General features: G+C 36.4%; 1 protein-coding gene across 1 annotated transcript; it reads left to right on the top strand.

Moving 5' to 3' along the window:
* The first annotated feature begins 16,182 nt into the window (after positions 1-16,182).
* Positions 16,183-16,767, top strand: LOC145099650 (uncharacterized). The gene is made up of 2 exons (XM_079037185.1): positions 16,183-16,422; positions 16,546-16,767. Exons 1-2 carry the CDS (start codon positions 16,183-16,185, stop codon positions 16,765-16,767), a joined length of 462 nt encoding a protein of 153 aa, XP_078893311.1.
* Positions 16,768-23,467: the final 6,700 nt, after the last annotated feature.

The raw sequence follows: 23,467 nt of genomic DNA, 5'->3' as shown, positions 1-23,467 counted from the left end.
ACAAGCTTAGGATCTTTCAAGCTTAACATTTTTCCAAGTATCATCCTTAGATCTTTGTAAGTATTTCGAGTTTAGTTAGTGGTTTCACACATTATATTTGTTGATTTCCTCCTAGTTACACATAATAATATGTGTTGATCTTCTTAGGGTATCATAATATTCAAATGGTTCATCAAACACTCCAAGTGTTTTAGGCTCAAAACTTTTATCTCATCTTCCTCTACAATTCGAAAATCCCCAAGGTGAGCTTCATACCCCCCTTATTTTCTGTATTTTTCATGTTTTTGGGGGGAGGATACAAGTCAATCTCGTTTAACCATTGGATAATAACATGTACCCACGTGCAATGTGTTTAACTGTTAGGTAATAGTATGCATCTTAAATATTGTGTTTAAAATCGGTACAAATAGTTGTGAAAATGAATTTTTATCCTATGTGGCATCATAAAAAGCAACATGTAGATATATTGTCTCAAAACTTTCAAACCGGTAACAAGGCGCAAAACATAAATACATGATTTACTATTTTACTAAAGATAACTATTTTTTAACATAGTTGTAAATTTATATTCACAATTTTGATGGGTTAAAACCCAAGATATCATGTTATTTTATACCAAATTTTAAATCTAGTTACCTTTTGAAATCCCTATTTTTATAAAAGTGTTATAAATAGATTTACCAAAATGTTTGATAAAAACAGTTCATGATTGAAATATTGACGTGTCATAAACTGTATGCCAAAAAACTCTTAAGACAAGGAAAACTGCATGTCATGAATTTTGTAAAATGTGTGTCATAAAGTGTGACAACCCGAAATTTCCATTATGAACAAACCATATCAAGCCAATAGAAGTTAGAACAGTTTCAGCAAAATTCCAAACTTTGGGTATAAGTTTGAGTTTTTCACGATTTACACTTAAGGAGATATCAGGAGAGTGGATACATTAGGGTTTTGTGCAACACTGTTATTCCAACACTCGGTTATATTAGAAATCATTTCGGGAATAAAAATATTTTCTGCCAAAAATATCTCAGGACTATAAATAGAATTCTGAACCAAATTGTGTCATTAGTTACATTTCCAACTAGAGAAAAGTCATTTTCTCTCTCACGGATCTTCGGGTTTTTATCCCAAATCGTGAGTACACTTCTCTAGTTATCTTATAATGCTTATAATGTGCTTAATAAATTAGATTACATAGCAAATCTGTGAGATTCGGGAGTTTACCGCCCAAGAACGTTCTTGGAGAGTAAACTCCTATATGTGGCTTAAATGCTACCTAGTCTTTTCCCCATGTTAGGTAACTACCTTATGCTTGTATGCTAGTGTGTATATGACTAGAAAACATCAAAATTGGATCAAGACCCCAAGATTTGGGAGTTTACCGCCCAAGAACACGCGGAGAGTAAACTCCATTTTAAGGGCTAAAAGTGTCCCAAAGTCCCTCAAAGCCTTAGAACTCAAACTGGAAGCCTTCATTACATATTTAGGACACCAAAATCAATTAGAAACAAGGATGAAAAGTGAGTTCACGGCCAAGGGTGTTCTTGGGCCGTGAACTCCATGTTTAAGTGCCAAAATGCCCTTAAAACCTTCCTTAAGCCAAGAGACTAATTTGGGCATGTACCTAAATGATTTTGGGACTAGCTAACACACTTAGAACACCAAGAGTAAGTTGTTCACGGCCCAAAAGGTTCTAGGGCCGTGAACACCATAAAATGGTGCCAAATGGTTCCATAAACTCTTCTTAAGCCTTGTACAAAAGCCTAGTTTAGTTCCTACTTAATTTAGGGACTTGAAAACACCATAAACATCCTCCCAAGGGAGATTACAGCTGTAATCTCCAAGGGAATATGGTCCCAGGGCCGTAAACTCCTAAAAGGAGTTATATTATGCCCTAAACTCTTCCATAGACCAAGCCATTAAGTAGAAATGCTTATTAGGGCCTTATAGAGCATCAAACTTCAAATAGACACATAGGTATGAGTTCACGGCCGTAAACGCATGAGTTTACGACCGTAAACTCATTTGGTAGTGTTATTAGGGCCGTGAACTTCATGGTGGAGTTTTCCTTGAGCCCTACACACAATAGCTTCCCCTACAAACACTTAGATGCAATCCTAGAGGCTAATAACACTTGATAAAGGTGTTTAGCATGTCCCAGGGTGTCTTGACTTGTTTATTAGTTGTTTATAGACTAATTTGTTACATATATGTGAAATTATATGTTAACTAGGATCGTAAGTGTGTTCAAGACTTCACTTGACACCTAGCAGTCCTACCTCTTCAGTTCATCCGTATCACCCACAACAGGTGAGTTCATACCCCTAATCAATGTTTTAAATGATTTTAAATGCTTTAATGGGGGTGGGGGGGGGGGGGAATATTTGTTCAAAACCCTTAGATGTCTTACAAAACCATTTTACATTCTTGAACTAAACTATGCATATACACTTATATTCTTATATATGTATTAATGATATAGTTTACAGCTTTCATTTAGTTTCTCACACCCTTGAGTAGTAAGAGTGTATAAACCTACTTGAACAACCAATTACCTTTCAGTAAATTATCATAGGGATAATTTGAAGATATCAAAAATTATTCATATTACAAGGAATCACACAAGAGTCAGTTCATTCATGAGTCTATACTTGTACATTACCTGATACATGAGTACGTTTACATATGCTTACATGATACATGAATACGCTTACATGAACACATTACATGAGTACCTTGACGTAGATACACTTACCTGTGTATATTAACATGAATACTTGTATCTCGAATTGCGAGGATGATTTATTAGTACCTTCTGTGTAAATCTTCCTGCATATCCCTAGTACCTCGGGATATCTAGACAGGACCCTATCCCTAGTACCTCGGGATATCTAGACGGGACCCTATCCCTAGTACCTCGGGATATATGGACGGGACTAACCATTTTGGAACCCATCTGTTAGCAACAATGGGTGATGAACATCTACGGATGTCTAAGGTTACCACTTATATTAGGAGTCGGCTACGGGACTAACCCTTCCTCCAACCTGCTGCTGCTACAGAGGACAATTGGACCATCTTCGGAGGTTCATTAGGTTATATATGTCGTGTTAGCCCTAGTACCTCGGGATAACATTTACATACGTCGTGTTAGCCCTAGTACCTTGGGATAACACTTACTTTAGTATATTTTCCTATTCACTTTATTTTGTGATAGGTTATACGTTTCGCTTTACGCGATGGCGTGTTAGCCCTAGTACCTCGGGATAACACTTACATTAGTACTTTTTCCTGTTTACTTTATTTTGTGATACTTTCCAATAAATGATGAGTTAGACTAAGTACTTTTAGTACTAGTCAATAGAAAGGAAAAGCTATCATTTTACTTACAGAACATTTAAATCTTGGTAGAAGACTATCATATCATTTTCCTATTTTACTTTATTTTGTGATACATTCACCTAAACAAAGAGTTAGACTAAGTACTTTTAGTACTAGTCAATAGAAAGGAAAAACTATCATTTTACTTACAAAACATTCGGGTCTTGGTAGAAGACTACATTATCATAACAAAACGTTCGGGTCTTGGTAGAAGACTACATTATCATAACAAAACATTCGGGTCTTGGTAGAAGACTACATTATCATAACAAAACATTCGGGTCTTGGTAGAAGACTACATTATCATAACAAAACATTCGGGTCTTGGTAGAAGACTACATTATCATAACAAAACATTCAGGTCTTGGTAGGAGACTACATTGTCATAACAAAACATTCAGGTCTTGGTAAAAGACTACATTGTCATAACAAAACATTCGGGTCTTGGTAGAAGACTACATCTCAAACTAATAGAAAATAAGGGATTTTCTAGGGCTTTTCATACTTACATCAACATTTTTATTTAAAGGTTTACATGACTTTTAAAATAGCTTTTAGTAAGCAAGACAATGACACTTAAATACTTATGAATTCACCAGCTTTAAAGCTGATACTCGCTTTCAAAATAACTTGTATTCTCAGGTCATCAGTTAGACAGGTGCGATGGCCAGGTTTTTGAGAAGATGGAGCACAGACAAGACTCGCCTTATTTTGATTATTCATTTTATTGTTGTACATTATGAAAGAACACACATGTATTAAAACTTTACTTTTAATGCAATGGATGATGTTGTTGCTTGTTTACTACTTTACACTGTTATGATACTTCACATGACGTCCTCCACCCCGGAACGTTTCCGCCGTTCTTGGTTTTGGGGTGTGACATAAAGCATCTGTTGCAAGTTTGAAATAAATAAGTAATTTTCTTATTTGAAAAAGGGAATCGAAATCCGAGTAAACCTGTTAAGGATCTTGTGAGATTTTCCTTCATCGTACCTACCTAGTGTACAACGTAAATCCTGTAGTTTTAACCAGAGTCTCCTTGAGGGAGAGCGGGATATTGTGTATATATCTATACGGGGTTGACACCTTCACACCTCAACTGCTCGCTACAGCTAGACAGGTCAGTCTAGGGTGACAATTATTTTTAGAAACTGACGCCTGAAGAACGTCAAGACAGGCGTTTAGTCATATTAGTATGGTTGTAACGACTCACATAGAGCAGGATTCCATTAACTTAGGGTTTACGAAGAATAGACACCCTACTAGTTTTTATAAAACACCAAACTATGTTTCGTTGCTTTGTAAACTAAAATCCACCTCTCTGGTCTTAGGGTTTGAAGACCATAACTCTTTTATATACAGAAAATATAGGATTTTCTGGTAACACACTTTTTCTAATACAAACAAAGAAAGGTATAGAACATGCATGTAATACACAATTTTGGGAACAAGACTCACAACTACGTTTTTTGAAAATATTGGATTTTCTGGAAACACACTCTTTACAAGTATAACAAAAGGAAACAAAGGTCATGCATGCGTATATTCACGGTTTTTAGAACGACACTTACACTTTTGTTTTTATAGAAAATATCGGATTTTCTGAAAGTACAACAAGAACGTTTCTAAACAAGTGCAAAACTGTTTCACACAAAAATGCTTATGAACTCACCAACTTTTTAGTTGATGCTTTTGAAAACGTCTTGTATTCTCAGGGATCTAGCATTAAGTACTCAACCCTTCTTGAGGGCCGGCATTGTCATTCATGTTTTACCTACTCTTCAGTTATTTGTATTTGACTTTTGAACAATTGTGTTTGTAAACAATGTAACACTTTAAATCTAAATGTATGAATGTTTGTGTTGCTATGTTTCATTACTATTCAATTTTTATGATACTGTAAATGAAGTCACTCCATCCACCCCCAGACGTTTCCGTCGTTCTGGTTTGGGGGTGTGACAACTTACCCCATTAAGATAACCTAGATCATGCATGGAAGGAAACTAATGACCAAGACTACATTTTTATGCTTCTAACTCCAAAACGTTTAAAATGACAACTTATATGGATTAGAGTAACCCATACTCATAAAACCAAGCTTATGGGGATCAAAAGAACACAAATTTATGGTTATACACGATCTAATTAATGCTTCATCAATTTTAGAGATTTTTACCTCCAAAAGATTTCAAATGATGTTGAATTTATGGATCCAAAGTTTTCCACTCCTCTAATATGATATTCTCTTCCTTCATCCTTCTTCAAGAACATGAAAACACACTAAAATGCTCAAAAATGCTCTCAAATGGATTAGGGTTTGCAAAGTGGTCGAAATGGAGCTAGAGGCTTATGAAAGGAAGAAGATATGGGAGTTGAGGATGTTTAAATAGGGTCCAACTGTTGGATTAGATGTCTAAGCCCATAACTATAATTGGTATGTACTTGATTTGATAGTAGCATGGTCCTTTTGGGTTGCCTTCACACTAGCAACTAGACAGGATTACTATTGGAGAGAGAGGTTGTGTTTATTATTTAGAATAATAAATTGGTGCATAAAAATGATTTATTAATATATTATAAGAATAATATATTAATTATAAATCATATTATTAATTAGTATTTAATCAAAAATTAATTTTGGAATTAATTTCGGGATTAAAGGAATTGATTAATAACACAGGGATGTTTTGCGATTGTTTGATAGTTGTGGTTTTGGGCCATTGGATCACCCTTATTAGGGAGGGACGAAAATCTCTAGAAGGTTCTAGAGATTTTTTTCCAAGCCCTAAGGAAGGGATTCTATGGACTTGCTTAGGCCCTAAGCTAAGGGATTAGGGTTTCTACCTCAAACCTAACTAGCCTTAACTATAAATACCCCCTCTTGGCTAGGGATGAGCATCGGAACCGGGTACCCGCTTTTGGAACCGGAACCACCTCGGAACTGCCGGTTTTGGAACAGGAACTGCCTTAAGCGGTTCCGGTTCCGGTTCCTAAATTTATGGAACCGCCTTAAGCGGTTCTGGTTCCGGTTCTCATTTTTTCGGAACTGCTACCCGTTGGGTACCCGCCGGAACCGGTATATATATATATATATATATATATATATATATATATATATATATATATATATATATATATAATTACATATAAATGTGTGTTACTTAGACCGGTTTAGAATATATTGATCCGATTTTGTCCGTCTTTGGTCCAAATGGATTTGATTTGGATCGAACTAAATTGCGGTTTTATCGAAAAAAAGTTAACAAAATTAATGCACCCGGGTTACCCGCTCTCGGAACTGGAACCGCTGGTTCCGGGACTGGTTCCAAACACTTAAGAACTACCTAGAGCAGTTCCGGTTCCGATTCTAACTTTCTAGGAACCGCCAGTTCCGGTTCTCGCCAAATGAGGCGGGTACCCGCATATGCTCATCCCTACTCTTGGCCTCATGAATTAGTGCACATCATAGAAACCCTAGAAGATTAGAATTTATGAGCAAGTGACACCTCTCTGCTCTCATTCATATTCATCCTCTTGCCCTACTGTGTTTGTGATCCATTAGAGGTACTACAGTTGTGGTACTTGTTCTCAAAGCAAAGGATCTTCAAGTTTTTCATTGTTATTACTATATAACATAAAAGGTATGTGATCTAATTTTTCTTTTATGTATTTCGAAATTATTAGATGCATGCTAGGGTTTTTAATTTTTGTGTTCAATGCTTGTATGTCTAATAGTGAAAACATAGATCCAAATTAGGGTTGCATGCACACATATGATTGTTTGCTATGTAGAAAACCCATCTGCGGTATCAGATCTTATGGTTTTTGTTTTCAATTAGATTTAATACAACAGTTTGAACTTGAAAAATTAGAGTTTATGGAAATTAAACCCTAGGGCTTGGATTTTTCGAAAATTAGGGTTTCATACCCCTATTTTTGAAAGTTGCTAAGGGTTTTCAAACCCTTTCCTTTGGCCTCAATATTTTCGATTTTTAGGGTTGGCTAACCCTAGAATTTTTGAAAAATTACTTATGCCACGATTAGATTTAGAAAATCTAGGGTTTTAGGTAGGTGTTATCTTATTTCCTTAATTGTTTAAATGGATAATTGAAGATTTTGATATATCTCATCCCAAAGTTTCAAAATCTAGGGGATAAGGGATTATGTTAAATTAATTTATTTAATTTAATGGATAATCCTTGAATTATTTAATAATTTAAATTAATTGTTTAATTTAGATAATTATTAAATCAAGGTTTTTAATATTTAAAAATTTAAACTAAATAGTATTAATTTTCAAAAAATTTAAATTTGATTAAAAAAGCATAGTATTATAAATGTTTAAAATACACCCTTATACTATATAAACTTAAAATTCTAATATTATATATGTATAAGAAAAGTAAGTCTTACTGTTAGTAGGCCTCATTCATGAAACTGGTCTATAAGTGGTGTTTAAGGAAGCGGCCTATAAAATGACCATCATTGGGTGTCCATTCTTACCCACCATACTCTTAACTAGTGGAGGGTCATTAGCAGAACGGGTAGGATAAGACATTAAATCCTCATTAATAAGTATAATGAAAAGTATAAAGTAACTAAATGTTTTTATAAATTCCTAATCTTAGTTACTTTAGGAAAATGTGAATTTGATGCTAATCCATGAAATTGCACATTGCACTTTATAAAGTTGTTAGTGGAGCGTGTGTGGTTAACTGATACACTAATAGGGACTTGTAAAGTGTGGAAATGGGTGGCTTGTAAATTATCATTGATCAATGAAACATGTGTGGTTAACCGGCACATTGATTAGGTGGAAAATGACATCAAGAGTACCAAGCTAATTTGCATGGTTATTCACACCTTGGTTGTGATCCTCGGTATCCCAGTCACAAACTTGAAAGGCATAATAGAGATTAAACATGCCATTTAATAGTTCAATGAATCTCAAAATATCTAGGAATTTCATTTCATTCAAAACCTAATTCATTTAAATTTCGTTTTCATGGTGGAATTGGTAAATCGTTATTTACCTACCTTCAAATAATTTACAATTGGATTATGACGTCCCTTTTCTAAATTGTGAATTATTGTGTTGGGTTAGAGCCTTAATGTTTCATTTGTGTGTTATGTTAAGGATTCCATATATAATCAAAACTTGTCCTTCTTCTTTGCAGATGTCTACCTCAAACAACGCTTCTGGTTCCTCCAAGAACAACTCTTTCTCGCTCTTGAGCATTTGTGCCAAGGTAACATTCGATGGGTCCAATTTTAATTATTGAATTCGCAACATCAGAATGGCCTTGTGTTTTGAGGACAAGGAATACGTCCTCGACAAGGATCTGAACGTGATAAACAAAACCAAAGCTACTCCTGAAGAAATAGCTGAGTATAGGGCTCACTGCAAGGATGCTACTAAAGTGTCTTGTATTATGGTAGCCACTATGACTCCTGAGCTACAACGGTTCTACGAGGACTATTGGCCTTACGAGATGTGCAAGGAATTGATGGAGAAGTACCATTAAAGAGTGTGTCAAGAGAGGTACAAAATAGTCAGGTCATTCATCACCACCAAGATGAAAGATGGAGAGTCCATCACGACCCACCTGCAAAGGATGCAACGCTATGTGGATCGTCTATTGAAACTGAATGTGAGATTTGATGAAGAGTTAGCTATTGACATAGTCCTACACTCTTTACCTCCTAGCTATGATCAGTTCAAAATGACTTATCATATGAGCAATGAGGAAATTACATTAAGAAAACTTCAAGGCTTGCTAAGAACTAGTGAAAATGGATTGAAAGGGAAAAGTATTGAATCCACTCCTACTCCTGTTGGAGCTCTAGTCCTAAATATTGCATAAGGAAAGGGGAAAAAGAGGAAAGCTCCCTTAAATTTGATTTGGAAGGGAAAGTACCATGAAGGGTCCTCTAGTGAATCCAAAGCAAAATCCAGTACTAACACCCCTCCTGCCTCAAATCAAAAAGAAGCACTGTGCTTTTATTGTCAAGACAAAGGGTATTGGGAGAGAAGCTACCCCAAGTACATGCATGATATCAAGGATGGAAAGATCAAGCCTACCTCGACAGGTATTTACACTATTTTGTCTAAAATCTCATCGCATTCTAAATCTTGGGTCCTTGATACAGGATGTGGGTTTCACATTTGCTCTAAATTTCAAGGACTAAAAAGAAGTGAGGATGTGGAGCTTGGGAAGATGAACCTGATAATGGGCAATCGGAGATCATCACCTGTTACCAAGATCGGCATTTATTCTTTAAAGCTTAGTAGTGGGATATGTTTAGACTTAAATAATTGTTGCTACTTGTCATAAATGAAGAGGAATATTATTTCCTTTCATGGTTTGTACATACATGGTTTTAAATATTCATTTAATAATGAAATTGGTTCTATTAATGCTTATTATAATGGTGTATTTTATTTTGAAGCATTGCCTTGTGATGGAGTATATGAAAATGTGATGGTTGTAGACAATTTAGGAAATAGTGTGTTACTAATTGATTCGTCTAATGGTTTAGACAAAACATGCTTATGGCATTGTCATCTTGGACATGTCAACAATAAGCGCATTGCCCAACTCTAAAAGGATGGAGTGTTGGAATTATTTGACCTAAGGTCGGATGATACATACGAGTCTTATTTACTTGGAAAGATGACTAAATCACCTTATTTACTTCAGATCCACCACAAGGGATGCAAATCAATTTTATGTGACTTTTACCGATGATTATAATAGATATGGATATATCTACTTTATCAAGCATAAGTCAGAAACCTTTGAAAAGTTCAAAAAGTTTAAACATGAAGTTGAGAATTAATTGGGTAGGAAGATCAAGATGCTTGGATCTGATAGGGGTGCTGAGTATCATAGTATCGAGTTCCACGACTACCTCAAGGAATGTGGAATTGTTTCACAATTGACACCTCCTAGGACACCACAATTTAATGGTGTGGCTGAGAGGCATAATCGAAACTTGTTGGACATGGTTCATTCCATGATCAGTCGAGCTTTGCTACCAATAGTATTCTGGGGGTATGCCTTAGAGACTGCCGCCCATATCCTTAATCTAGTCTCGACAAAGAAGGTTGCCAAAACACCTCACGAGATGTGGACAAGGAAAGTTACCTCGTTGGCACATATAAAGATTTGGGGCTGTGAAACTTTTGTTAGACAAGAGACTCACAACAAACTTGGACCGCAAAGGGAGCGATGTATCTTCATAGGCTACCTACAAAAGTCCTTTGGATATTTGTTCTATAGACCTAGTGAGAACGTGGTCTTCATAGCATGAAGGGGAGTTTTCCGTGAAAGGGAAATCATATGCAAAGAGGACAGTGGGAGTATAATTGATCTTGAAGAAATCAAGAGTCAAGCAATGAAGGAACCTCTAATACTGGCACTCAAACCGAGGAAGAAATTCCTGCTGAACCAATTGACGAATCGTTACCTCTTAGGCATTCTAGTAGGGTTAGCGTTCTACCTGTGTTGTATGGTTTCCATATAACTGTAGAAGGTGATACGTTTATCAGTGATAGTACACTGATAAATTTGGATGAACCTACTAACTATAAGGACGCCATGGTGGGCCCTGATTCTGCTAAATGGAAAGAGGCAATGGATAGCGAGATCCAGTCCATGTATGAAAATCAAGTTTGGAACTTGGTTGACAATGTACCAGGTCGCTAGACAGTTGGGTGCAAATGGATTTTCAAGAAGAATACCGACATGGATGGAATGGTGCACACGTTCAAGGCACGCCTGGTTGCGAAGGGCTTTACTCAAACCCCGGGGGTTGACTATGACGAGACCTTCTTATCCGTGGCCAAGATCAAATCTATTAGGGTTATGTTTGCCATAGCTATGTTTCATGACTATGAAATCTAGAAAATGGATGTCAAAATCGCTTTCCTTAATGGGAAGCTGGCTGAAGATGTTTACATGTGTCAGCTAGAGGGTTTCATGGATGCTAAATACCCCAATAGAGTGTGTAAGCTTGATAAATCGATTTATGGATTGAAGCAAGCTTCTCGTAGATGGAATTGCTTTGATGAAAAAGTCAAAGAGTTTAGCTTCTTTAGGATTGACGATGAGTCCCGTGTATATGTCAAAGCTAGTGGGAGTATAGTTAGCTTTCTAGTGTTGTATGTTGATGACATACTACTCATAGGAAAGGATGTTCCAACTTTGCAAGAAGTTAAGTCCTCGCTTGGAAAGTGTTTCAGTGAAGGATCTAGGTGAGGTTTCCTATATTCTGGGAATAAGGATTTTGAGAAATAGGATTAAAATAATAATTGGACTTAGTCAAAGTACTTAATTGGATAAAGTGATAAAATGTTTTAGCATGGAGAATTCCAAGAAAGGAGAGTTGCCTCTCCAGAGCAATACCAAACTGAGTAAGACTCAAAGTCTGAGTATGGATTTTGAGATAGTAGAAATGAGTCGGATTCCATATGCTTCTGCCGTTGGCTCGATCATGTATGCTATGACATGTAATCTCCCACTAGATAAGGGAACCTGGGTAAATCCCATTGGATAGCAGTTAAGAACATTCTAAAGTATCTGCGAAGAACAAAGGACTGGGTCCTTGTGCTTGGAGGTAGTGATAACTTAAGAGTCACAGGGTATAGTGACGCCAGTTTTCAGACAGACCGAAACAACTTCTGTTCTCAGTCTGGTTGGGTGTTTACACTCAATGGAGGAGCTTTAACTTGGAAAAATTCCAAGCAGGAGACTGTGGTTGATTCAACATGTAACTCAGAGTATATAGCCGCGAGCGAAGCGTCAAAGGAGGCTATATGGTTAATGAACTTCATTGGAGACCTTGCAGCTGTACCAACCATTAAGGAGCCGATGGAGATTTTCTGCGATAATGAAGGAGCGGTTGCCCTTACCAAGGAACCGAGGGATCATGGCAGATCTAGACATATCGACAAAGAATACCATTTCATCAGACATCGGGTAGAAGGACTCCTCGTCATTAAGAGGGTATTGTCAGAAAAGAATCCTGCAGATCCCCTCATAAAGGTTATGAATAGGATTAAGCACGTTCAGCATGCGAGGAACATTAGAAGGATGATATTATTTTTAGTGATTAGATAGATCTTTAGAAACTTGTAACAATATAAATATAATTGACATTTGATGATCATATAATAGAGATTTATTTATAAGTAATTGTTTACAATCTATTGTAAATTGTTTAATTTTTGTTTCGCCTTTGCATGTTTTACTTCCTGAATAATTGGATTATTCGAATATCCATAGTCAATCATACTTTGGAAGTAAGTAGTGAATTAATATTGTCATGAATTGGGTATGTAGATTGTCTAAGTGCTTAGACACAACAATGGTTTGCTGAAACATTCATGAGTACTTCTAAAATGGAGATTTGATTATTGGATTACACCAACGCTCATTTGAATTACTTCATGGAGTTTATCACGAGTAATTATGAGACGATAATATCATATAGACTTTAAATCGAGATATATGAGTTGTTGTTTATGAGTTAGTTGTGCATTGATAATGCGTAAACATATCGGTAACCTAATGTTATAAAACGTATTGTTATGCGTGATTTGATGAGTAAATAACGCAAGCATATAAGTCAAAGTTTATCTGTTCCTTTTATGCTAAGGGGTAAAAGTGATATCTTGGGCTCCTCGATGATTTTGTGTTCACTTATGTGTCGGGCCCGGTCAGGACTGAACTGATGTGTTTAATTAAGATCCTTGTCATAAAAAACAGAAATTAGGAAACAAACTGTTGGACAATGAAATGACTCTATTCCATGTCTTTGTCCACATGATATCTTTCCGAATGGAAGATTATATGACCCTTTATCTTAGGACACGTAACTGACTGGGTCAAAGTTTGAAGCGGCTTTTGAGAGCTACGATTGCTAATCAAATTTTGGAGTCATACTTGTAATTATAGTTATTATACTTATCCAAGTGGGAGACTGTTGGATTAGGTGTCTAAGCCCATAACTATAATTGGTATGTACTTGATTTGATAGTAGCATGGTCCTTTTGGGTTGCCTTCACACTAGCAACTAGACATGATGACTATTGGAGGGAGAAAGACTGTGTTTATTATTTATAATAATAAATTGGTGCATAAAAATGATTTATTTTTATATTATGAGAATAATATATTAATTAGAAATCATATTATTAATTAGTATTTAATCAGAAATTAATTTTGGAATTAATTTCGGGATTAAAGGAATTGATTAATAGTGTAGGGGCTGTTTTGCATATCTTTAATAGTTGTGGTTTTGGGCCATTGGATCACCCTTATTAGGGAGGGCCGAAAAACCCTAGAAGGTTCTAGAAATTTTCGTCCAAGCCCTAAGGAAGGGTGTCCACGGACTTGCTTAGGCCCTAAGCCAAGGGATTAGGTTTCTACCTCAAAACCCTAGCTAGCCTTAACTATAAATACCCCCTCTTGGCCTCACGAATTTGTGCACATCATAGAAACCCTGGAAGAGCTGGATTTCTGAGCAAGTGACTCCTCTCTACTCTCTCTCATATTCATCATCTTGCCCTAGCGTGTTTGTGAGCCATTAGTGGTACCACACTTGTGGTACTTGCACTCAAAGCAAAGGATCTTCAAGTTTTTCATTGTTATTACTATATAACAATAAAGGTATGTGATCTAATCTTTCTTTTATGTATTTCAAAATTATTAGATGCATGCTAGGGTTTCCAATTTTTGTGTTCAATGCTTGTATGTCTAATAGTGAAAACATAGATCCAAATTAGGGTTGCATGCACACATAGGATTGTTTGCTATGTAGAAAACCCATCACCAAGACCTATAAATTAGGGTTTGCAACCTGTCCATCTACGCTCAACGTTCCTGGGGGACGCCCAACATTCGCGCTCATCTTGAAAATTTACAAAAATGCCACTAAGGGCCAAAATGCAACAATTATCATATCAAGGTTTAAAAGGTAAAGACTTAGAAATCGAGGTGTTACAGAAGTAGATGAAAAAGTGGAAGATTCTGTCGACAGAGATGATGAAAATGAATTGTTTATTTATAATATCAATCAGTTATTTTTAATTTCCTTTTTATTTGATTAATTTTTTTATAACACCACCACCATCCCTGTTTATTATAAAAAAAATCTCACTTATCCCATCACCGTCGAACTAGGTGACGCTGATGGTGTTATTCAAAATATGTTATCTTCAAAACATTTAAAATAAATTAGGAGATGTGGGGTTGGTTGGATTTTTTAGGGTTTTTTTAATTTAAAATAATAAAGAAAACAATTAAATGAAATTAAAAACAATTAAAAAAAATATTAATCCAATAAAATAATATTTATTAATATATAAATATTACATATTAAACATAATAATTATTAATAAATTATAATCCAATAAAAAATTAATCTAATAAAAAAATTAAAAGAAATTAACAATCCAATAAAGTAATATTTTTGAATATATTAAAATTATATATTTAAAATAATATTTATTAATATATAATAATCAAATAAAAAGAAATACTCTATTAAAAAAGAAATTAAAAAATAATTGACTAAATATAATTAGTAATCCAATAAAGCAATATTTATATATCTATTAATTAGTTAACAAATCAAGTGTAACACCTAGTTTTAGTGATGTTCTAAATTCGGGACATCGGGTTAGAATTTGATCAAGTGATGGTTTTTGGATTCAAATGAATAGGGTTTAGGACCTTTTGGATGTCGGGAATATTGGATTAAGTGATTAAAGCCCTTGATTTGTGCCTTGAAGCAAAAGGGTAAAATTGGAAATGTGATATCTCGGGCGTCTTGCATGATTTAAGGATTTTAGTTCAATATGATTTTAGTCAAAATTAATTATATAGGATTTTAGTTCAATATGTTTTAGAAAAAATTAACGAACGCCTAAAACAAAGTTGAAAAACAAAGAAGTTATGCATGTGTGAAGTTGAATTGGAAATTGGGAAGTTTGCTCTATGTATGGCGTAGGAAAGCTACGCAGGGCATATGAGCTAAATTCTAGACGCGGGTTTAATGACCTATGTAAGGCGTAGGTTATATTACGCATGACGTAGCCGCTTCAAACCAAAACCCTAATCCTAAGGTTTTAAGCCATATTTAACAACTCTAACTTTCTGGGATCCCTACCATGACCAGCCTCCATTACCTCATACCATTCCTTGAGAAACCCTAGCTTCCTCTTTCTTGTTTTGATCCTTGGTTCCTTTTGTGAGCTTATTTTCTTCATTGGTGGTTGGATCTTGAAGAACAAGGTTGTTAATTATTATATTTGTATAGTATAGGGTCCTTTATGTATATTTTTTATACTCTTGTATTATTTAAAACAATAGAATACATGTAAACCCTAATGGGTATTTTCACTAATCAACATGGTATCAAGCTAGGTTTTAATTCTCACGATCATTCCTCTTGCCGGCCGTCAAAGCAAAAAAAAATTTGTCGCTGCCATCTATTACACATCGACTTCTTGATATTGCCTCATCGTGATCGTTTGTCTCCTACTGTTACTGTCGAGCACCACATGCTTCCTTAATATCAACCTGTTGCTATCACTTGTTACCAGATCTTCATCTTGGAGAAGTAAGATCAGCCCGTGTTTTGCTCTCCTTCTGTTGTTCCTCTCACGACTTCAACATCAAGATTGATTACCTGCCTGTCAGGCTATAATACTCCTGCCTAAGTTACATATCTTGATTACTGTTACATTCTCTTTTATTTTATTTGTTTCTTTTGTTTTCCGGATCTATGAGTACCATACCCGCTGGATCATCCTCTACCATTCCGATTGCCAATCAACTTGTCTATGCAGTCACTAACGTTTACAATCAGTTTAACTTCAAGTTGTCAGTTGATGGGTCGAAATACAAACTATGGTGTCACATTTATCTTGATATTTGTAAAGGTGCCAAAGTTTGTGGCTATATTACTGGTAAATCCAAGCCAAATGGTGCAGAAGATGAAGATTGGGAAGCTCTTGATTTGCGGGTGAAGTCATGAATGTATTTAATGTGTGATCCCAATCTACTTCAAATAATTTCGAGTGACAATTGTACGGCTAAAGACATGTGGGACAAAATTGCAGATTTTTTAAAAAAAAATAAGATGTAGCGTATGCTTCAACTTCAAGATCAATTTCGCAACACCAAGAAAGGCGCTTACACCATCACCAAGTTTTGCCATACATTGAAAAATCTTGCGGATGCTCTTGCTGATGTTGAATCCCCCATTACCGAAAACGAGCTTGTAATGCAAATCTTAAGGCAACTTCCTGCATCCTACCACAATATTGTTAATGTAATTACAGTACCAAGCCGTTTCCTACCTTTTTAGAAGCCAAAAACATGCTCTTACTCCATGAGGCATGAGAAGAAAATACGGATGCTATGCTTGACTCTTCCAACTCCGTCACTTCGGCTCTATATTCGGTGTCTTCTCAATCTGGAAAATCAAAAAATAAGTGGAATAAAAACCGTAATACTAATCGGGGTACTTCTAAAGGGGGAGTCATTCTAGTATGTCAAGTGGTACTAACAATTGTGCAGGTTCTCAAGCGGGGCAACAAACTCAATTTGCAGGTACCTTGGGGACAAATCCTAGCAATACAAAAAAATTTCATGCTCAGCAACAATTTCCAGTATCACTCGGCAGCCAACAACTTCTAGGAATGCCCCAGTTGCAGCCCCATTACGGTTTCAGTCCACCCACTGCTAACCCAACTTCGATGCAATCAAGTTTCTTTTCTCCTGCGATGTTCCAGCCCACTGTATAGCAGGCTCCTTCAGCACATTCAACCCAACAGAATTTTTTTGGTCCAACTCCTTTTTCGCAAAACAGGCCACCGAGTCCAGCATTTAATTCACAACCGGCTGGAAATTTTTTTTGGTGGACATGGTCTAGTTTCTATTGCACCACAACAGCCGACCGACCTTGCCTTGGTGTTCCAAGCTATGTCATTGCAGCCCCCACTCGACAATAATTATTACATGGATACCGGTGCTAGCTGACACATGTCCTTCAATCAAGGTATAATGTCTTCCCTGACACCTTGTAATTCTAAATCTGTTATTGATGGAAATGGTGCTATCATTCCGGTTACTCACATTGGTCACATGTCTCTTCCGCATCCTAAAAAGAATTTATTTTTAAATAATGTTCTCGTTTCTCCTCACATTATTAAAAACTTAATTTCTATTCATAAATTCACTACTGATAACTCTATCTCGCTCACATTTGATCCGTTTGGCTTTTCTATAAAGGATCTTAATTCAGGTGCTCTTATTCAATGATGTGATAGTGTTGGCGATATATATCCGACTCTTCCATTTAATGATTACTCTATCGCTGCGAAAGCTCTTACAACTGTCTCTCTCCCCACTTGGCATCGTCGTTTAGGACATCCCAACACTTCTATTCTTCATTTTTTACAGTCTCGTAATTTTATTTCTAGTAGAACTACTAAAATTCCAATTTGTCACGCTTGCCAAATTGGAAAACATTGTCGCTTATTTTTTTCTACTTCTACGTCTAAAACTTCTAGTGTTTTTGAACTTGTTCATTCCGACTTATGGACATCACCTGTTACTAGTTTAAGTGGATTCAAGTATTATATCTTATTTCTTGATGATTTTTCTCATTTTTTGTGGGTGTTTCCTTTACGTGCAAAATCTGAAGTGTATTCTGTCTTTTGTAATTTTCGAATGTATGTTAAAAATCAATTTAAAACTTATATTAAATCGTTTCAATGTGACAACGGACGTGAGTTTAATAACCATGCTCTCCTTTCCTATCTTACAACTCATGGTATAACCATTCGTTTCTCATGTCCTTATACATCTCAACAAAATGGAAAAGCAGAGCGCTCCATTCGCACAATTAATAATATCATTCGCAATTCTCTTTTTCAAGCTTCTCTCTCCAAGAAATATTGGATTGAAGCTCTTCTCACTGCAGTTCACACTCTAAATCTCCTTCCTACCATCTCTCCCTTTCAAAACACCTTTTGAAGTTTTATTTGGTTTCTTTCCCTCATGTGACCATCTTCGTGTATTTGGGTGTCTTTGCTACCCTAATACAACCTCTACTACTCCTCACAAGCTCTGTCCCCGTTCTACTGCATGTGTGTAGCTTGGACCCTCTCCAGATCACAAAGGATACCGTTGTCTTGACCCCATCACCAACGTGTCATTATCTCTCAACATGTCATATTCGATGGAAATCACTTTCCTTACTTTGATTTTGATCCCTCTTCGTCTTCGTCTGAATATAATTTCTTTCGCCCTGAAGACGAAGCTACTCCTATGATCATACCTCCTATCACCACTACCACTACTTCTGATCCTTCTCCATTTGGGTCCTCTTCCATTGATATGCATGAATCTATCCATTCTCAACCAAATCCACCTCTCTCTGGTGCTTCAGCTTCCAACCCTCCATCCAGTTCTAATTCTCACCCCATGTCCAACCGTTCTCAAACTGGTTCTCTCAAACCTCGGCGTATTCTCACTCTATCTGTCATGACTGATGTCTCTCCTATACCTCGATCACTGCTCAATCCATGTGTGATGTTAACTGGAAGTCCTCCATGGACAACGAAATGTCTGCCCTTAACCATAATTACACGTGGGATCTTGTTCCAAAACCACCTAATGCCAACATCGTTGGTTGCCGTTGGCTATATCGTCACAAGTTTGATTCTTTTGGCAAACTTGATCGCTACAAAATTTGTTTAGTTGTGCAAGGTTTCTCCCAACAACCTGGTCTTGATTTTGACGACACCTTTAGTCCAGTTGTAAAACCTGCAACTATTCGCATTGTTGTTAGCATTGCCATGTCGCGCAACTGGCCCATTTATCAACTTGACGTCAAAAATGATTTTTTACATGGTGATATAACTGAAGAGGTTTATATGAAATAACCTCCCAGTTATGTGCAGCCCAATCATCCAAATTATGTGTGTCGCCTCCGCAACGCCCTCTACGGTCTCAAACAAGCACCTCATGCCTGGTATCAACGCTTTGCCTCTTTCATCTCCACCATCGGTTTTCGAAGCAGTTGCTCTGATAGCTCTCTCTTCACCTTTCATCAAGGTTCTGACATTATTTATCTTCTTTTATATATTGATGACATCGTTCTTACTGCCTCCAGCACGTCTCTGATCACGCAAGTGATCTCTCATCTCTCAACTGAGTTTACTATGACAGACTTAGGTTCCTTGTCTTTTTTTCTTGGTATTAGTGCTACTCATTCTGCTCAGGGTTTGTTTCTTTCACAAATTGTGTTTGCCAAGGAGATCCTTTCTCGTGCTGAAATGACCTCCTGCAATACTTGTAGCACTCCGACGGACACCAAACCAAAGCTTTCTTCCTTTGGTAATCCGATTTCTGATCCCACCTTGTATCGTAGCTTAGTAAGGGCTCTTCAATATCCGACCTTTACTCGTCTCGATATTGCCTACGTTGTTCATCAGATATGCCTTTTTATGCATGATCCTCGTAAACCCCACATGCTTGCTCTTAAACGCATTCTACGTTATCTACATGGTACCATTGATCAAGGTATCTTTATTCGTCTGTCCCATATTGATCGTTTGGTATCTTATACTGATGTTGACTGGGCTGGCTGTCCTACGACTCGCCGGTCCATTACTGTATTTTGTGTTTACCTTGGTGATAATCGTGTGTCATGGTCTTCAAAATGTCAACACGTTGTTTCTTGGTTAGGGATGGCAAAAAAACCCGAACCCGACGAGAAAACCCAAACCCCGAAGATTTTGGGGCGGGTCGGGTCACTCTTATCGGGTTTCGGGTCGGGTTTCGGGTCATTATCGGGTATGCATGCCCCGACCCGAAAAATTATATATATATATATATATATATATATATATATATATATATATATAATATGAGATTTCATCCCTCTAACCCATTTCAGCCACCCGAAGACTCTAACCTTCAATCCCATCACGTATTCCCAATTTCTCACTATTGTGATGAATTTAGTTACGATATTAGACTTTAGTAATTTCTATTTGTTTCACTTATGTTAAGAACTTATTTGTATTTTAAGCATTTGTAAGGTTTTAATCTCAATTGTTTCATTGTAGTTTTCCTAATTTTTTCTGCCACCATTTTCGGGTCGGGTTTCGGGTCTATATCGGGTTTCGGGTCGGGTTCGGGGATATTTTTAGCCCCGACGGGGCTCCCCGATAAGAAACCCGTCGGGTTTTGGGTCGGGTTCGGGGACAAATATAAATATCGGGTTCGGGTATGGGATATGCTGCCCCGCCCCGAACCCGCCCCGTTGCCATTCCTATTCTTGGTCTAGTGCCGAAGCTGAGTACAGGGGTGTAGCTAATGTTGTTGTTTAAGCTGCCTGGCCGCGTAATCTGCTGCTTGAACTATCATGCTCTCTTTCTCATACGACTGTTGTTTTTTGTGACAATGTGTGTGCCATGTACTTAGCATCAAACTCGGTTCAACACCAAAGTGTTGGATAAGGTGTCTAAGTCCATAACTTATTTGGTATATACTTGACCCGACCCGGCATGGTCCATTTGGGTTGCACTTCACCCAAACTGTTTATGGATAATTTTATGAGAATTGTATACCTATGATTTATTAATATATTATAAGTTATAATATATTAATATAAAGTCATGTTATTTAATTAGTTTTAATCTTGAATTAATTATGAATTAATTTAGTGATTAAAAGGAAGACTAATTAAATCATGAGCTATTATATTTATATGGTGTGGGCTAATACTCATTTGTTAATGGACTAAGCTTATATGGAAGTCCATGGGTGATCCATGGAGCTTTTAACCATTGGATCCTTGGAAGAGGAAAAGACATGGGTTATTAGGGTTTCTCCCTAACCATGCACACTATATAAACAAGCTTATGTTGCATGAAAAACACCCTAGAGTGTGTGTGTGTGTAATAGTGGTGGCCGAATTCTAAGAGTTGGTATACTCTCTCAGAGTTTTTCCAAGTTTGTGGTGATTTGTGATTTCCATTTGAGGCATTCACATTATTGGTGCTTGGCTCTCAAACTTCAAGGAATCAACAATCAACAAAAGGTATGTAATTCATCTAGCTCTTTTAAGTTTAAAAGTACCCCATGCCATGCTAGATAGGTTATAAACCTTGGAAAAATAATATTTTGCATGTACTTTAGACAAACATAGATCCAAGGTTTATTAGGGTTGCATGTATACTTAGGAAGTGTTAGAATGCTCAAAACCCAACAGTGGTATCAGAGCCTAGGCTTGTTTGTTTGATACTTGATGCAAAATATTGAAAAAAGGTCGAATTTTTGCTGTCTGCCTGATGAACTCGCCGAGTCCATGGGGGGACTCACCGAGTTCATGTGTAAATTCATCCTACTCGGCAAGTAGGTTCGTGCACTCGGCGAGTAGGAGCCTCAGAATGCAGATTTTTGACTTTTGCTGCTGGAAATGGACTAGAAATGTTACCCTAAACTGTTTTGGTATTTTAAAACTTGTTTTAGTTGGTGTAATGGTTGTTCTAATCCATTTACAATAGCATATATCAAAATTTCATGTTTTGTATGTGTTCATATAATTCTTGAAACTTTGATAATCATGTTCATGTTCTTATGAATTTAGAACATGATAGGAATTATTTGCTGAATTGTTTAGGATTAATTCTTGATCATTTATGTGTTTTAATGGAGTCCATAATTTGTCCTCAAGTTATGGATATCCAAAGGTCACTTATTTTAAACACACATTTAAAACACATAAGTTACATGAAAGTGAAGAGTCTTCATTTTATGAACCTTTAATTCATAAGTTATGAAATGAAAAGTTTTGGATGGTTACAAAACTTGCCCTCAAGTTTTGGAATTTGTAAAGTTTCACACACTTTAATAAACTTTAATTCCAACCCTTAGAGTTTTAATAGTTAAAATTCAACAGTTATATTATTTATAGCATTAATGGTTAATTATTATATATATATATATATATATATATATATATATATATATATATATATATATATATAAGAATAAGTCATTCTACCGTTAGTAGGCCTCATTCACGAAGCCGGTCTATAAGGGGGGGTATAAGTTTGTTGCCTATAAAATGGCAGCTTAATGGGTGTCCACTCTCACCCACCGCTTCCTTGATTGGTGGAGGGTCGTTAGCCGAACGGGTAGGACAATGACTTTAAATTCTCATTAAAAGTATAATGATTATTATAAAGTAACTAAATATTTTAATTCCCAATCTTAGTTACTTTAGGAAAAATGTGAACATGGTGCTAGTCCATGGAATTCACACTTTGTACCTTACCAAGTCATTGGTGGAGCGTGTGTGGTTAACCAGCACACTAACTTGGACTAGTAAGGATCACGAAGGTTGACTTAATGTTTGTCATAGATCAACGGAGCGTGTGTGGTTAACCGGCACATTGATTAGGTGATAATATTAAAGGTACCAAGTGAATTAGCATGGTTATTCACACCTTGTTTTTTGATCCTCGGCATCCCAGTCACAAAACTTGAAGGGCACAATCGAGATTGAAACATGCCATTGAAAAGTTCAATGAATCTCAAAAGAATCTAGGAATTTCAAATCCAATTAAAACCTAATAATTCATTTCGTTTTTCATGGTGGAAATTGGTGAATCGTCATTCACCTACCTTTCAAATTTATTATTACTTAGATTACGGCATCCCTGTTATAAGTATAATATATTGTGATTGGATCCTAGCCTTAATATTACATTTGGGTGTCTTATTAAGGACTCTATATATCTAATCTAAACTTTCTTTCTTCTTTCAGATGTCTTCCAACACTAATGCTTCGGGCTCTAACCCAACTGGCTCTTTCTCTCTCATGAATCTTTGTGGAAGAGTCATCTTTGATGGTTCCAACTTCATGGACTGGATCAGGAAGATCAGGATGGTTACTCGTTAGGAGGACAAGGAATATGTCCTCGATAAGGAGTTAAAGGAGCCTGATGAGTCCACTTCTACTCCTGAGGAGATCGCTGAATTCAGGA

Source organism: Lactuca serriola, chromosome 4 (genome assembly GCF_051521515.1).
Source record: "Lactuca serriola cultivar US96UC23 chromosome 4, Lser_US96UC23_V15, whole genome shotgun sequence".
NCBI classification, from domain to species: Eukaryota; Viridiplantae; Streptophyta; class Magnoliopsida; order Asterales; family Asteraceae; genus Lactuca; species Lactuca serriola.
This window is presented reverse-complemented; position numbering and strand designations above follow the sequence as displayed.